Source organism: Mobula birostris, chromosome 8 (genome assembly GCF_030028105.1).
Source record: "Mobula birostris isolate sMobBir1 chromosome 8, sMobBir1.hap1, whole genome shotgun sequence".
Lineage (NCBI taxonomy): Eukaryota > Metazoa > Chordata > Chondrichthyes > Myliobatiformes > Myliobatidae > Mobula > Mobula birostris.
In genome coordinates, this window is record NC_092377.1 from 164008019 (window position 1) to 164025459 (window position 17441).

The 17441-nt window shown below is 52.9% G+C and overlaps 1 protein-coding gene across 3 annotated transcripts in view; it reads right to left on the reverse strand.

Moving 5' to 3' along the window:
- dock5 (dedicator of cytokinesis 5) overlaps positions 1-17441 on the reverse strand; it is a 222736-nt gene that overhangs the window by 109591 nt on the left and 95704 nt on the right. For all 3 annotated transcript variants that reach the window (XM_072266712.1, XM_072266714.1, XM_072266713.1), the window contains one exon: positions 2160-2232. In XM_072266712.1, coding sequence (XP_072122813.1) covers positions 2160-2232 — 73 coding nt within the window. The remainder of the gene's footprint in view (positions 1-2159; positions 2233-17441) is intronic.

A 17441-nucleotide genomic window follows, 5' to 3' on the forward strand; every position in this document is an offset into this window, starting at 1 on the left:
CTGTAATTTCCTTTGGGATCAATAACGTATCTATCTAACTATCCAAGTTCCTCGTAAAATTTTACAATCAAAACCACATGCACTGCTTCCACTGGCAGCTCGTTCCACACTCTCATCACCCTCTGAGTGAAGAAGTTCCCCCTCAGATTCCCCTTAAACATTTCACCTTTCACCCTTAACCTATGAGTGAAGAAGATTCCCCTAAGGTTCCCCTTAAATGCTTCACCTTTCACCCTGAACCTATGAGTGAAGAAGATTCCCCTAAGGTTCCCCGTCTGCGTGAGATGCGGGACTTTCGAGAGACTTTGAACTTTTTTACTGTGCCCATGGCCTGTTCTTCATCAAGTTACGGTATTGCTTTGCACTGTTGTAACTATATGTTATAATTATGTGGTTTTTGTTAGTTTTTCAGTCTTGGTCTGTCCTGTGTTTCTGTGATATCACACCGGAAGAATATTGTATCATTTCTTAATGCATGCATTACTAAATGACAATAAAAGAGGACTGCGTGCCTTCATAATCTAAAATACTTCACCTTTCACCCTTAACTTATGAGTGAAGATCTTTCACCTTTCACCTCTGAATGAAGAAAACTCCCCTCAGGTTCCCCTTAAATATTTCACCTTCTTTTATCCCGCACTTTGGGTGAAACTAGTTCTGCACCTCTCCAGAATTTTAAAACACTCTCCCTCAGATCCCCGGACCTGTTAATTCCTTTTATACATTGTCCAGGCTCTACAATCACACCTCCTCCTTTTCCACATAACCAAAAGATCTCATCCCTGTAAATTATTTTGAAAGAATATAAATTCTCTGGGAAGAGGCTTGAGGGTCTTGTGCTACCAAAACTGGACAAAAGACTGCAGTTGTAGCTGAGCCAGCCTCAGGAAGGTTTTCTTATAAAGCCCAAAGACCAGGGTGGAAATCACTAATAGGAAGGGGCATAACTTTACGCTGACTGGAGGAATGTTTGGGGGAGGGGATATCAGCAGTAGGTTTTTTACATAGAGAGGGGAGAGTGCATTGCCGGGGGTGGTGGTAGGGTCAGATACAGTAGGGATCATGGATAGGCACACAGATGAAGGAAAAATGGAGGATTATGTGGGAAGAAAGCATCAGGTTGATCTTGGAGTAGATTAAATGGCCGGCACAGCATGGAGTGAAGGGCCTGTACTGTGCTGTAATGTTTTATGTTCTACAATATCATGCACTTTCAATGAACTGTGCATATCTACCCCAAGACCCCTCCATTCCTGGATCCCTTTTTGAATTTTGCCCTTTAGTTTATATCACCTCTCCTCACTCTTCCTATCATAAATTCAGCTTTTCAGCATTAAATTTCATCTGCCACTGAAATGCTCAATCCTACAATCTGACTCTATCCCCCTGACACTCATCACCATCCATCTCACAGTGTTACACCCCTTCCAAATTGAGAAATGAACCAATCATTGATGAACCAGTGAGATATTAACCAATGAATGAGGAGCTGGTGAGATGTGAACCAATGAATGATGAGCTGGTGTGATGTGAACCAACGAATGAGGAGCTGGTGAGATGTGAACCAATGAATGATGAGCTGATGTGATGTGAACCAATGAATGATGAGCTGGTGAGATGTGAACCAATGAATGATGAGCTGGTGAGATGTGAACCAATGAATGATGAGCTGGTGAGATGTGAACCAATGAATGAGGAGCTGGTGAGATGTGAACCAATGAATGAGGAGCTGGTGAGATGTGAGCCCATGAATGAGGAGCTGGTGAGATGTGAGCCAATGAATGATGAGCTGTTGAGATGTGAACCAATGAATGAGGAGCTGGTGAGATGTGAGCCCATGAATGAGGAGCTGGTGAGATGTGAGCCAATGAATGATGAGCTGGTGTGATGTGAATCAATGAATGAGGAGCTGGTGAGATGTGAGTCAATGAGTGAGAACCTGGTGAGATGTGAACCAATGACTGAGGAGCTGGTGAGATGTGAGCCAACGAATGAGGAGCTGGTGTGATGTGAACCAATGAATCAGGAGCTGGTGAGATGTGAGCCAATGAATGAGGAGCTGGTGAGATGTGAACCAATGAGAACCTGGTGAGATCTGAACCAATGATTGAGGAGGCAGTGATCTGTTTTGTGAGCGGATGACAAGATGTAATACTCACTGTTGGAAGGGAATAAAGTGCTGCTTCTCCTCGTCGTCAATCCTCCCACCGATCATGTCTGTAATGTCCATGACTTTAACAGAACACAAAGAGATCGCCAGTCAGTAGCTGTGCACGGGCAGGATCAGGACCTGTCCTCTGTTGTGCTGAAGGAGCTGCCTTCAGCCCTGGAACCACGTTACCCTCCGTGCCTTTGACCCTGAGGTGTGGGGGTGGGGGAACGAGATGAGGGCAGGAAAGCCAGGGTCCCGGACTCCGTCTACAAAGCCTGCTGGTCTGCACGGCCAGTGACTCGAACACTGAATTCGCCAGATTATGGTAACTTCTTCCCCTCGGTTCCTTTTCTTTCTCTTTCTGGTGTACCCAGAGTCCATCACCCAGCCCTTCCTCCTCCTCCACCCACTCCATCTGCCCCTTTGCACATTGCTCTGCTGAACATTGTGGGCACGCTGTGTTGGCGTTGGAATGCGTGGCCACACTTCTGTGTCCGCACTCGGCGACATCCTCACATCCTTGGGTGTGCTGGTTGATTGCAGAATCAGAGGTGGAGAGTGGTAGCAATGTTAAATTCCTCGTTGCTGTCATTGCAGAGGATCTGTCCTGGGCCCAGCACGACAGTGCAATTACGAAGTAAGTGCCTCTGCTTCCTTAGGAGTTTCAAAAGACTTAGCATGACATCCAAAACTTTGACAAACTTCTATAGATGTGTGGTGGAGAGTGTATTGACTGGCTGCATCACAGCCTGGTATGGGAACACCAATGCCCTTGAAGGGAAAATCCTACAAAAAGCAGTGGACATGGCCCAGCCCATCACAGGTAAAGCCCTCCCCACCATCGAGCTCATCTACATGAAACATTGTCGTGGGAAAGCAGCATCCATCATCAGGGACTCCTACCACCTGGACATACTCTCTTGCCACTGCTGCCATCAGGAAGAAAGTACAGAAGTCTCAGAACCCACACCACCAGGTTTGGGAAGAACCATCAGGCTCTAGAATGAAAGGGGTTAACTTCAGTTGCCCCAACACTGAAATGCTCCCAAACCTGTGGACTCACTTCCAAGGACTCTTCATTTTGGGTTCTCAGTACTTATTGCTTATCGGATGCACGGCAGCTCTGACAGGGTCTGCAGGACATTACTTCTTACAAAGCGAAACCCAATAGCCTGAATGGCAGCGATGTTTCGCTACCAGATGAACTCAATGCCTTCTATGCCCGCTTTGAAAGGGAGAACACAACTACAGCTGTGAAGATCCCTGCTGCACCTGCTGACCCTGTGATCTCTGTCTCAGAGGCCGATGTTAGGTTGTCTTTAAAGAGAGTGAATCCTCGAGAGTGATGGAGTACCTGGTAAGGCTCTGAAAACCTGTGCCAACCAACTAGTGGGAGTATTCAAGGACATTTTCAACCTCTCACTGCTACGGGCGGAAGTTCCCACTTGCTTCAAAAAGGCAACAATTATACCAGTGCCTAAGAAGAATAATGTGAGCTGCCTAAATGACTATCGCCCTGTAGCACGCATATCTACAGTGATGAAATATTTTGAGAGGTTGGTCATGACCAGACTGAACTCCTGCCTCAGTAAGGACCAGGGCCCATTGCAATTTGCCTATCACCACAATTGGTCAATGGCAGATGCAATCTCAATGGCTCTCCACATGGCTTTAGGCCACCTGGACAACAGAAACACCTGTGTCAGGATGCTGTTCATCGACTATAACTCAGCATTTAACACCATCACTCTCACAATTCTGATTGAGAAGTTGCTGAACCTGGGCCTCTGTACCTCCCTCTGCAATTGGATCCGCGACTTCCTAACTGGAAGACTACAATCTGTGCAGATTGCTGATAACACCTCCTCCTCACTGATGATCAAAACTGGTGCACCTCAAGGGTGTGTGCTTAGCCCACTGCTCTACTCTCTCTATACCCATGACTGTGTGGCTAGGCACAGCTCAAATACCATCTATAAATTTGCTGATGATACAACCATTGTTGGTAGAATCTCAGGTGGTGACGAGAGGGTGTACAGGAGTGAGATATGCCAAGTAGCGGAGTGGTGCCGCAGCAACAACCTGGCAACATCAGTAAGAAAAAAGAGCCAATTATGGACTTCAGGAAGGGTAAGACGAAGGAACACATACCAATCCTCATAGAGAGATCAGAAGTGGAGAGAGTGAGCAGCTTCAAGTTCCTGGGTGTCAAGATCTCTGAGGATCTAACCTGGTCCCAACATATTGATGCAGTTATAAAGAAGGCAAGACAGCAGCTATACTTTATTAGGAGTTGAGATTTGGTATGCCAAAAAATACACTCAAACACTTCTGTAGATGCACCATGGAGAGCATTCTGACAGGCTGCATCACTGTCTGGTATGGAGGGGCTACTGCACAAGACTGAAAGAAGCTGCAGATGGTTGTAAATCTAGTCAGCTCCATCTTGGGTATTAGCCTACAAAGTACCCAGGACATCTTCAGGGAGCAGTGTCTCAGGAAAGCAGCATCCATTATTAAGGACCTCCAGCACCCAGGGCATGCCCTTTTCTCACTGTTACCGTCAGGTGGGAGGTACAGAAGCCTGAAGGCACACACTCAGCGATTCAGGAACAGCTCCTTCCCCTCTGCCATCCGATTCCTAAATGGACATTGAACCCTTGGACACTACCTCGTTTTTTTTAATATACAGTATTCCTTCGACAACAGCATTTGCAGATTATTTTGTGTTTGTGTTTTTTTTGCATGTTTTTTAATCTATTCAATATATGCATAGTGTAATTTATTTAATTATTTTCTCTCTCTCTCTGCTAGGTTAGGTATTGCATTGAACTATTGCTGCTAAGTTAACAAATTTCACATCACATGCCAGTGATAATAACCCCGATTCTGATTTTATATATTATTATTTCTTTCTGTATCTGCTCAGTTTGTGGTCTTCCAGACAAGACAAAGGTTGAATGCTGAAGTTGATGCAGTCTTTCATTGATATTATTATGGATTTATTGAGTATGCCCACAAGAAAATGAATCTCAGGATTATATGTGGTGACATATATGTACTTTGATAATAAATTTACTTTGATCTTTGAATAAGGCAAATACGCATTTCACTGTACACGTGATATATAACTCTGAGATCTGAATCTGTACGTCGAGACTCCAGTAAAACATGTTGTTTGTATGATTCACCAACACAATCTGAGGGGTCAGGGTGTAAGTGTCACCACACTTCGAGCACCAACACAGCATGCCCACCGCTAACTGACCTGTCCGTCTATGGAATGTGGAGAACCTGGGGGAAACACACATAGTCATGGCGAGGACAAACTCCTTATAGACAGTGGCAGAAAATGAACTCTGATCACTGGTGCTGTAACAGCATAACTACCACATTAGCCTGTCGCCACCCATCACCTCGCAGCCTCAGTCACTATTCCCAATCTCCCCTCCTCCATCTACCTATCACCCCCTCACCCGGATCCACCCATCACCTCGCAGCCTCAGTCAATATTCCCAATCTCCCCTCCTCCATTTACCTATCACCCCCTCACCCGGATCCACCCATCACCTCGCAGCCTCAGTCACTATTCCCATTCTCCCCTCCTCCATTTACCTATCACCCCCTCACCCGGATCCACCCATAACCTCGCAGCCTCAGTCACTATTCCCACAACCCTCCTCCATCTACCTATCACCCCCTCACCCGGATCCACCCATCACCTCGCAGCCTCAGTCACTATTCCCATTCTCCCCTCCTCCATTTACCTATCACCCCCTCACCTGGATCCACCCATCACGTCGCAGCCTCAGTCACTATTCTCACACCCCTCCTCCATCTACCTATCACCCCCTCACCCGGATCCACCCATAACCTCGCAGCCTCAGTCACTATTCCCATTCTCCCCTCCTCCATCTGCCTATCACCCCCTCACACGGATCCACCCATCACCTCGCAGCCTCAGTCACTATTCCCAATCTCCCCTCCTCCATTTACCTATCACCCCCTCACCCGGATCCACCCATCACCTCGCAGCCTCAGTCAATATTCCCAATCTCCCCTCCTCCATTTACCTATCACCCCCTCACCCAGATCCACCCATCACCTCGCAGCCTCAGTCACTATTCCCAATCTCCCCTCCTCCATTTACCTATCACCCCCTCACCCAGATCCACCCATCACCTCGCAGCCTCAGTCACTATTCCCATTCTCCCCTCCTCCATTTACCTATCACCCCCTCACCCGGATCCACCCATAACCTCGCAGCCTCAGTCACTATTCCCAATCTCCCCTCCTCCATCTACCTATCACCCCCTCACACGGATCCACCCATAACCTCGCAGCCTCAGTCACTATTCCCATTCTCCCCTCCTCCATTTACCTATCACCCCCTCACCCGGATCCACCCATCACGTCGCAGCCTCAGTCACTATTCTCACACCCCTCCTCCATCTACCTATCACCCCCTCACCCGGATCCACCCATAACCTCGCAGCCTCAGTCACTATTCCCAATCTCCCCTCCTCCATCTACCTATCACCCCCTCACCCGGATCCACCCATCACCTCGCAGCCTCAGTCAATATTCCCAATCTCCCCTCCTCCATTTACCTATCACCCCCTCACCCAGATCCACCCATCACCTCGCAGCCTCAGTCACTATTCCCATTCTCCCCTCCTCCATTTACCTATCACCCCCTCACCCGGATCCACCCATAACCTCGCAGCCTCAGTCACTATTCCCACAACCCTCCTCCATCTACCTATCACCCCCTCACACGGATCCACCCATCACCTCCCAGCCTCAGTCACTATTCCCATTCTCCCCTCCTCCATTTACCTATCACCCCCTCACCCGGATCCACCCATAACCTCGCAGCCTCAGTCACTATTCCCAATCTCCCCTCCTCCATCTACCTATCACCCCCTCACACGGATCCACCCATAACCTCGCAACCTCAGTCACTATTCCCACAAGCCTCCTCCATCTACCTATCACCCCCTCACACGGATCCACCCATCACCTCCCAGCCTCAGTCACTATTCCCATTCTCCCCTCCTCCATTTACCTATCACGCCCTCACCCGGATCCACCCATCACGTCGCAGCCTCAGTCACTATTCTCACACCCCTCCTCCATCTACCTATCACCCCCTCACCCGGATCCACCCATAACCTCGCAGCCTCAGTCACTATTCCCAATCTCCCCTCCTCCATCTACCTATCACCCCCTCACCCGGATCCACCCATCACCTCGCAGCCTCAGTCAATATTCCCAATCTCCCCTCCTCCATTTACCTATCACCCCCTCACCCAGATCCACCCATCACCTCGCAGCCTCAGTCACTATTCCCATTCTCCCCTCCTCCATTTACCTATCACCCCCTCACCCGGATCCACCCATAACCTCGCAGCCTCAGTCACTATTCCCACAACCCTCCTCCATCTACCTATCACCCCCTCACACGGATCCACCCATCACCTCCCAGCCTCAGTCACTATTCCCATTCTCCCCTCCTCCATTTACCTATCACCCCCTCACCTGGATCCGTCCATCACCTCCCAGCCTCAGTCACTATTCCCATTCTCCCCTCCTCCATCTGCCTATCACCCCCTCACCCGGATCCACTCATCACCTGCCAGCCCGAGTCACTGTTCCCAATCTCCCCTCCTCCATTTACCTATCACCCCCTCACCCAGATCCACCCATCACCTCGCAGCCTCAGTCACTATTCCCACTCCCCCTTCCTCCATTTACCTATCACCCCCTCACCCGGATCCACCCATCACCTGCCAGCCTCAGTCACTATTCCCAATCTCCCCTCCTCCATTTACCTATCACCCCCTCACCCGGATCCACCCATCACCTCGCAGCCTCAGTCACTATTCCCACACCCCTCCTCCATCTACCTATCACCCCCTCACCCGGATCCACCCATCACCTCCCAGCCTCAGTCACTATTCCCATTCTCCCCTCCTCCATTTACCTATCACCCCCTCACCCGGATCCACCCATCACCTCGCAGCCTCAATCTCTATTCCCACACCCCTCCTGCATTTACCTATCATCCCCTCACCCAGATCCACCCATCACCTCGCATCCTCAGTCACTATTCCCACACCCCTCCTCCATCTACCTATCACCCCCTCACCCGGATCCACCCATCACCTCCCAGCCTCAGTCACTATTCCCATTCTCCCCTCCTCCATTTACCTATCACCCCCTCACCCGGATCCACCCATCACCTCGCAGCCTCAGTCAATATTCTCACACCCCTCCTCCATCTACCCATCACCCCCTCACCCAGATCCACCAATCACCTCGCAGCCTCAGTCACTATTCCCATTCTCCCCTCCTCCATCTACCTATCACCCCCTCACCCAGATCCACACATCACTTCCCAGCTTCTGTCACTGTTCCCAATCTCTCCTCCTCCATCTACCTATCACCCCCTCACCTGGATCCACCCATCACCTCCCAGCCTCAGTCACTATTCCCACTCTCCCCTCCTCCATTTACCTATCACCCCCTCACCCGGATCCACCCATCACCTCCCAGCCTCAATCACTATTCCCACTCTCCCCTCCTCCATTTACCTATCACCCCCTCACCCGGATCCACCCAACACCTGCCAGCCTCAGTCACTATTCCCAATCTCCCCTCCTCCATTTACCTATCACCCCCTCACCCGAATCCATCCATCACCTCGCAGCCTCAGTCTCTATTCCCACACCCCTCCTCCATTTACCTATCACCCCCTCACCCGCATCCACTCATCACCTCGCAGTCTCAGTCACTATTCCCAATCTCCCGTCCTCCATTTACCTACCACCCCCTCACCCACATCCACCCATCACCTCGCAGCCTCAGTCACTATTCTCAATCTCCCCTCCTCCATTTACCTATCACCCCCTCACCCAGATCCACCCATCACCTCGCAGCCTCAGTCACTATTCCCACACCTCTCCTCCATTTACCTATCACCCCTCCCTCACCTGGATCCACCCATCACCTCACAGCCTCAGTCACTATTCTCAATCTCCCCTCCTCCATCTACCTATAACCCCCTCACCCGGATCCACCCATCACCTCGCAGACTCAGTCACTATTCCCAATCTCCCCTCCTCCATTTACCTATCACCCCCTCACCCGGATCCACCCATCACCTCGCAGCCTCAGTCTCTATTCCCACACCCCTCCTCCATTTACCTATCACCCCCTCACCCAGATCCACCCATCACCTCGCAGCCTCAGTCACTATTCCCAATCTCCCCTCCTCCATTTACCTATCACCCCCTCACCTGGATCCACCCATCACCTCGCAGCCTCAGTCACTATTCCCATTCTCCCCTCCTCCATTTACCTATCACCCCCTCACCCGCATCCACTCATCACCTCGCAGTCTCAGTCACTATTCCCAATCTCCCTTCCTCCATTTACCTACCACCCCCTCACCCACATCCACCCATCACCTCGCAGCCTCAGTCACTATTCCCAATCTCTCCTCCTCCATTTACCTATCACCCCCTCACCCAGATCCACCCATCACCTCGCAGCCTCAGTCACTATTCCCACACCTCTCCTCCATTTACCTATCACCCCTCCCTCACCTGGATCCACCCATCACCTCCCAGCCTCAGTCACTATTCTCAATCTCCCTTCCTCCATCTACCTATAACCCCCTCACCCGGATCCACCCATCACCTCGCAGCCTCAGTCACTATTCCCATTCTCCCCTCCTCCATTTACCTATCACCCCCTCACCTGGATCCACCCATCACGTGGCAGCCTCAGTCACTATTCTCACACCCCTCCTCCATCTACCTATCACCCCCTCACCCGGATCCACCCATAACCTCGCAGCCTCAGTCACTATTCCCATTCTCCCCTCCTCCATCTGCCTATCACCCCCTCACACGGATCCACCCATCACCTCACAGCCTCAGTCACTATTCCCAATCTCCCCTCCTCCATTTACCTATCACCCCCTCACCCGGATCCACCCATCACCTCGCAGCCTCAGTCAATATTCCCAATCTCCCCTCCTCCATTTACCTATCACCCCCTCACCCAGATCCACCCATCACCTCGCAGCCTCAGTCACTATTCCCAATCTCCCCTCCTCCATTTACCTATCACCCCCTCACCCAGATCCACCCATCACCTCACAGCCTCAGTCACTATTCCCATTCTCCCCTCCTCCATTTACCTATCACCCCCTCACCCGGATCCACCCATAACCTCGCAGCCTCAGTCACTATTCCCAATCTCCCCTCCTCCATCTACCTATCACCCCCTCACACAGATCCACCCATAACCTCGCAGCCTCAGTCACTATTCCCACAAGCCTCCTCCATCTACCTATCACCCCCTCACACGGATCCACCCATCACCTCCCAGCCTCAGTCACTATTCCCATTCTCCCCTCCTCCATTTACCTATCACCCCCTCACCCGGATCCACCCATCACGTCGCAGCCTCAGTCACTATTCTCACACCCCTCCTCCATCTACCTATCACCCCCTCACCCGGATCCACCCATAACCTCGCAGCCTCAGTCACTATTCCCAATCTCCCCTCCTCCATCTACCTATCACCCCCTCACCCGGATCCACCCATCACCTCGCAGCCTCAGTCACTATTCCCATTCTCCCCTCCTCCATTTACCTATCACGCCCTCACCCGGATCCACCCATCACGTCGCAGCCTCAGTCACTATTCTCACACCCCTCCTCCATCTACCTATCACCCCCTCACCCGGATCCACCCATAACCTCGCAGCCTCAGTCACTATTCCCAATCTCCCCTCCTCCATCTACCTATCACCCCCTCACCCGGATCCACCCATCACCTCGCAGCCTCAGTCACTATTCCCAATCTCCCCTCCTCCATCTACCTATCACCCCCTCACCCGGATCCACCCATCACCTCGCAGCCTCAGTCAATATTCCCAATCTCCCCTCCTCCATTTACCTATCACCCCCTCACCCAGATCCACCCATCACCTCGCAGCCTCAGTCACTATTCCCATTCTCCCCTCCTCCATTTACCTATCACCCCCTCACCCGGATCCACCCATAACCTCGCAGCCTCAGTCACTATTCCCACAACCCTCCTCCATCTACCTATCACCCCCTCACACGGATCCACCCATCACCTCCCAGCCTCAGTCACTATTCCCATTCTCCCCTTCTCCATTTACCTATCACCCCCTCACCCGGATCCACCCATCACGTCGCAGCCTCAGTCACTATTCTCACACCCCTCCTCCATCTACCTATCACCCCCTCACCTGGATCCGTCCATCACCTCCCAGCCTCAGTCACTATTCCCATTCTCCCCTCCTCCATCTGCCTATCACCCCCTCACCCGGATCCACTCATCACCTGCCAGCCCGAGTCACTGTTCCCAATCTCCCCTCCTCCATTTACCTATCACCCCCTCACCCAGACCCACCCATCACCTCGCAGCCTCAGTCACTATTCCCACTCCCCCTTCCTCCATTTACCTATCACCCCCTCACCCGGATCCACCCATCACCTGCCAGCCTCAGTCACTATTCCCAATCTCCCCTCCTCCATTTACCTATCACCCCCTCACCCGCATCCACTCATCACCTCGCAGTCTCAGTCACTATTCCCAATCTCCCGTCCTCCATTTACCTACCACCCCCTCACCCACATCCACCCATCACCTCGCAGCCTCAGTCACTATTCTCAATCTCCCCTCCTCCATTTACCTATCACCCCCTCACCCAGATCCACCCATCACCTCGCAGCCTCAGTCACTATTCCCACACCTCTCCTCCATTTACCTATCACCCCTCCCTCACCTGGATCCACCCATCACCTCCCAGCCTCAGTCACTATTCTCAATCTCCCCTCCTCCATCTACCTATAACCCCCTCACCCGGATCCACCCATCACCTCGCAGACTCAGTCACTATTCCCAATCTCCCCTCCTCCATTTACCTATCACCCCCTCACCCGGATCCACCCATCACCTCGCAGCCTCAGTCTCTATTCCCACACCCCTCCTCCATTTACCTATCACCCCCTCACCCAGATCCACCCATCACCTCGCAGCCTCAGTCACTATTCCCAATCTCCCCTCCTCCATTTACCTATCACCCCCTCACCTGGATCCACCCATCACCTCGCAGCCTCAGTCACTATTCCCATTCTCCCCTCCTCCATTTACCTATCACCCCCTCACCCGCATCCACTCATCACCTCGCAGTCTCAGTCACTATTCCCAATCTCCCTTCCTCCATTTACCTACCACCCCCTCACCCACATCCACCCATCACCTCGCAGCCTCAGTCACTATTCCCAATCTCTCCTCCTCCATTTACCTATCACCCCCTCACCCAGATCCACCCATCACCTCGCAGCCTCAGTCACTATTCCCACACCTCTCCTCCATTTACCTATCACCCCTCCCTCACCTGGATCCACCCATCACCTCCCAGCCTCAGTCACTATTCTCAATCTCCCTTCCTCCATCTACCTATAACCCCCTCACCCGGATCCACCCATCACCTCGCAGCCTCAGTCACTATTCCCATTCTCCCCTCCTCCATTTACCTATCACCCCCTCACCTGGATCCACCCATCACGTGGCAGCCTCAGTCACTATTCTCACACCCCTCCTCCATCTACCTATCACCCCCTCACCCGGATCCACCCATAACCTCGCAGCCTCAGTCACTATTCCCATTCTCCCCTCCTCCATCTGCCTATCACCCCCTCACACGGATCCACCCATCACCTCACAGCCTCAGTCACTATTCCCAATCTCCCCTCCTCCATTTACCTATCACCCCCTCACCCGGATCCACCCATCACCTCGCAGCCTCAGTCAATATTCCCAATCTCCCCTCCTCCATTTACCTATCACCCCCTCACCCAGATCCACCCATCACCTCGCAGCCTCAGTCACTATTCCCAATCTCCCCTCCTCCATTTACCTATCACCCCCTCACCCAGATCCACCCATCACCTCACAGCCTCAGTCACTATTCCCATTCTCCCCTCCTCCATTTACCTATCACCCCCTCACCCGGATCCACCCATAACCTCGCAGCCTCAGTCACTATTCCCAATCTCCCCTCCTCCATCTACCTATCACCCCCTCACACAGATCCACCCATAACCTCGCAGCCTCAGTCACTATTCCCACAAGCCTCCTCCATCTACCTATCACCCCCTCACACGGATCCACCCATCACCTCCCAGCCTCAGTCACTATTCCCATTCTCCCCTCCTCCATTTACCTATCACCCCCTCACCCGGATCCACCCATCACGTCGCAGCCTCAGTCACTATTCTCACACCCCTCCTCCATCTACCTATCACCCCCTCACCCGGATCCACCCATAACCTCGCAGCCTCAGTCACTATTCCCAATCTCCCCTCCTCCATCTACCTATCACCCCCTCACCCGGATCCACCCATCACCTCGCAGCCTCAGTCACTATTCCCATTCTCCCCTCCTCCATTTACCTATCACGCCCTCACCCGGATCCACCCATCACGTCGCAGCCTCAGTCACTATTCTCACACCCCTCCTCCATCTACCTATCACCCCCTCACCCGGATCCACCCATAACCTCGCAGCCTCAGTCACTATTCCCAATCTCCCCTCCTCCATCTACCTATCACCCCCTCACCCGGATCCACCCATCACCTCGCAGCCTCAGTCACTATTCCCAATCTCCCCTCCTCCATCTACCTATCACCCCCTCACCCGGATCCACCCATCACCTCGCAGCCTCAGTCAATATTCCCAATCTCCCCTCCTCCATTTACCTATCACCCCCTCACCCAGATCCACCCATCACCTCGCAGCCTCAGTCACTATTCCCATTCTCCCCTCCTCCATTTACCTATCACCCCCTCACCCGGATCCACCCATAACCTCGCAGCCTCAGTCACTATTCCCACAACCCTCCTCCATCTACCTATCACCCCCTCACACGGATCCACCCATCACCTCCCAGCCTCAGTCACTATTCCCATTCTCCCCTTCTCCATTTACCTATCACCCCCTCACCCGGATCCACCCATCACGTCGCAGCCTCAGTCACTATTCTCACACCCCTCCTCCATCTACCTATCACCCCCTCACCTGGATCCGTCCATCACCTCCCAGCCTCAGTCACTATTCCCATTCTCCCCTCCTCCATCTGCCTATCACCCCCTCACCCGGATCCACTCATCACCTGCCAGCCCGAGTCACTGTTCCCAATCTCCCCTCCTCCATTTACCTATCACCCCCTCACCCAGACCCACCCATCACCTCGCAGCCTCAGTCACTATTCCCACTCCCCCTTCCTCCATTTACCTATCACCCCCTCACCCGGATCCACCCATCACCTGCCAGCCTCAGTCACTATTCCCAATCTCCCCTCCTCCATTTACCTATCACCCCCTCACCCGGATCCACCCATCACCTCGCAGCCTCAGTCACTATTCCCACACCCCTCCTCCATCTACCTATCACCCCCTCACCCGGATCCACCCATCACCTCCCAGCCTCAGTCACTATTCCCATTCTCCCCTCCTCCATTTACCTATCACCCCCTCACCCGGATCCACCCATCACCTCGCAGCCTCAATCTCTATTCCCACACCCCTCCTCCATTTACCTATCATCCCCTCACCCAGATCCACCCATCACCTCGCATCCTCAGTCACTATTCCCACACCCCTCCTCCATCTACCTATCACCCCCTCACCCGGATCCACCCATCACCTCCCAGCCTCAGTCACTATTCCCATTCTCCCCTCCTCCATTTACCTATCACCCCCTCACCCGGATCCACCCATCACCTCGCAGCCTCAGTCAATATTCTCACACCCCTCCTCCATCTACCCATCACCCCCTCACCCAGATCCACCAATCACCTCGCAGCCTCAGTCACTATTCCCATTCTCCCCTCCTCCATCTACCTATCACCCCCTCACCCAGATCCACACATCACTTCCCAGCTTCTGTCACTGTTCCCAATCTCTCCTCCTCCATCTACCTATCACCCCCTCACCTGGATCCACCCATCACCTCCCAGCCTCAGTCACTATTCCCACTCTCCCCTCCTCCATTTACCTATCACCCCCTCACCCGGATCCACCCATCACCTCCCAGCCTCAATCACTATTCCCACTCTCCCCTCCTCCATTTACCTATCACCCCCTCACCCGGATCCACCCAACACCTGCCAGCCTCAGTCACTATTCCCAATCTCCCCTCCTCCATTTACCTATCACCCCCTCACCCGAATCCATCCATCACCTCGCAGCCTCAGTCTCTATTCCCACACCCCTCCTCCATTTACCTATCACCCCCTCACCCGCATCCACTCATCACCTCGCAGTCTCAGTCACTATTCCCAATCTCCCTTCCTCCATTTACCTACCACCCCCTCACCCACATCCACCCATCACCTCGCAGCCTCAGTCACTATTCTCAATCTCCCCTCCTCCATTTACCTATCACCCCCTCACCCAGATCCACCCATCACCTCGCAGCCTCAGTCACTATTCCCACACCTCTCCTCCATTTACCTATCACCCCTCCCTCACCTGGATCCACCCATCACCTCCCAGCCTCAGTCACTATTCTCAATCTCCCCTCCTCCATCTACCTATAACCCCCTCACCCGGATCCACCCATCACCTCGCAGCCTCAGTCTCTATTCCCACACCCCTCCTCCATTTACCTATCACCCCCTCACCCAGATCCACCCATCACCTCGCAGCCTCAGTCACTATTCCCAATCTCCCCTCCTCCATTTACCTATCACCCCCTCACCTGGATCCACCCATCACCTCGCAGCCTCAGTCACTATTCCCATTCTCCCCTCCTCCATTTACCTATCACCCCCTCACCCGCATCCACTCATCACCTCGCAGCCTCAGTCACTATTCCCATTCTCCCCTCCTCCATTTACCTATCACCCCCTCACCCACATCCACCCATCACCTCGCAGCCTCAGTCACTATTCCCAATCTCTCCTCCTCCATTTACCTATCACCCCCTCACCCAGATCCACCCATCACCTCGCAGCCTCAGTCACTATTCCCACACCTCTCCTCCATTTACCTATCACCCCTCCCTCACCTGGATCCACCCATCACCTCCCAGCCTCAGTCACTATTCTCAATCTCCCTTCCTCCATCTACCTATAACCCCCTCACCCGGATCCACCCATCACCTCGCAGCCTCAGTCACTATTCCCAATCTCCCCTCCTCCATTTACCTATCACCCCTTCACCCGGATCCACCCATCACCTCCCAGCTTCTGTCACTGTTCCCAATCTCTTCTCCTCCATCTACCTATCACCCCCTCACCTGGATCCACCCATCACCTCGCAGCCTCAGTCACTATTCTCAATCTCCCCTCCTCCATCTACCTATAACCCCCTCACCCGGATCCACCCATCACCTCGCAGCCTCAGTCACTATTCCCAATCTCCCCTCCTCCATTTACCTATCACCCCCTCACCCGGATCCACCCATCACCTCGCAGCCTCAGTCTCTATTCCCACACCCCTCCTCCATTTACCTATCACCCCCTCACCCAGATCCACCCATCACCTCGCAGCCTCAGTCACTATTCCCAATCTCCCCTCCTCCATTTACCTATCACCCCCTCACCCAGATCCACCCATCACCTCGCAGCCTCAGTCACTATTCCCAATCTCCCCTCCTCCATTTACCTATCACCTCTTCACCCGGATCCACCCATCACCTCCCAGCTTCTGTCACTGTTCCCAATCTCTTCTCCTCCATTTACCTATCACCCCCTCACCTGGATCCACCCATCACCTCGCAGCCTCAGTCACTATTCCCACACCCCTCCTCCATCTACCTATCACCCCCTCACCCGGATCCACCCATCACCTCCCAGCCTCAGTCACTATTCCCATTCTCCCCTCCTCCATTTACCTATCACCCCCTCACCCGGATCCACCCATCACCTCGCAGTCTCAGTCACTATTCCCAATCTCCCTTCCTCCATTTACCTATCACCCCCTCACCCGGATCCACCCATAACCTCGCAGCCTCAGTCACTATTCCCATTCTCCCCTCCTCCATCTGCCTATCACCCCCTCACACGGATCCACCCATCACCTCACAGCCTCAGTCACTATTCCCAATCTCCCCTCCTCCATTTACCTATCACCCCCTCACCCGGATCCACCCATCACCTCGCAGCCTCAGTCAATATTCCCAATCTCCCCTCCTCCATTTACCTATCACCCCCTCACCCAGATCCACCCATCAC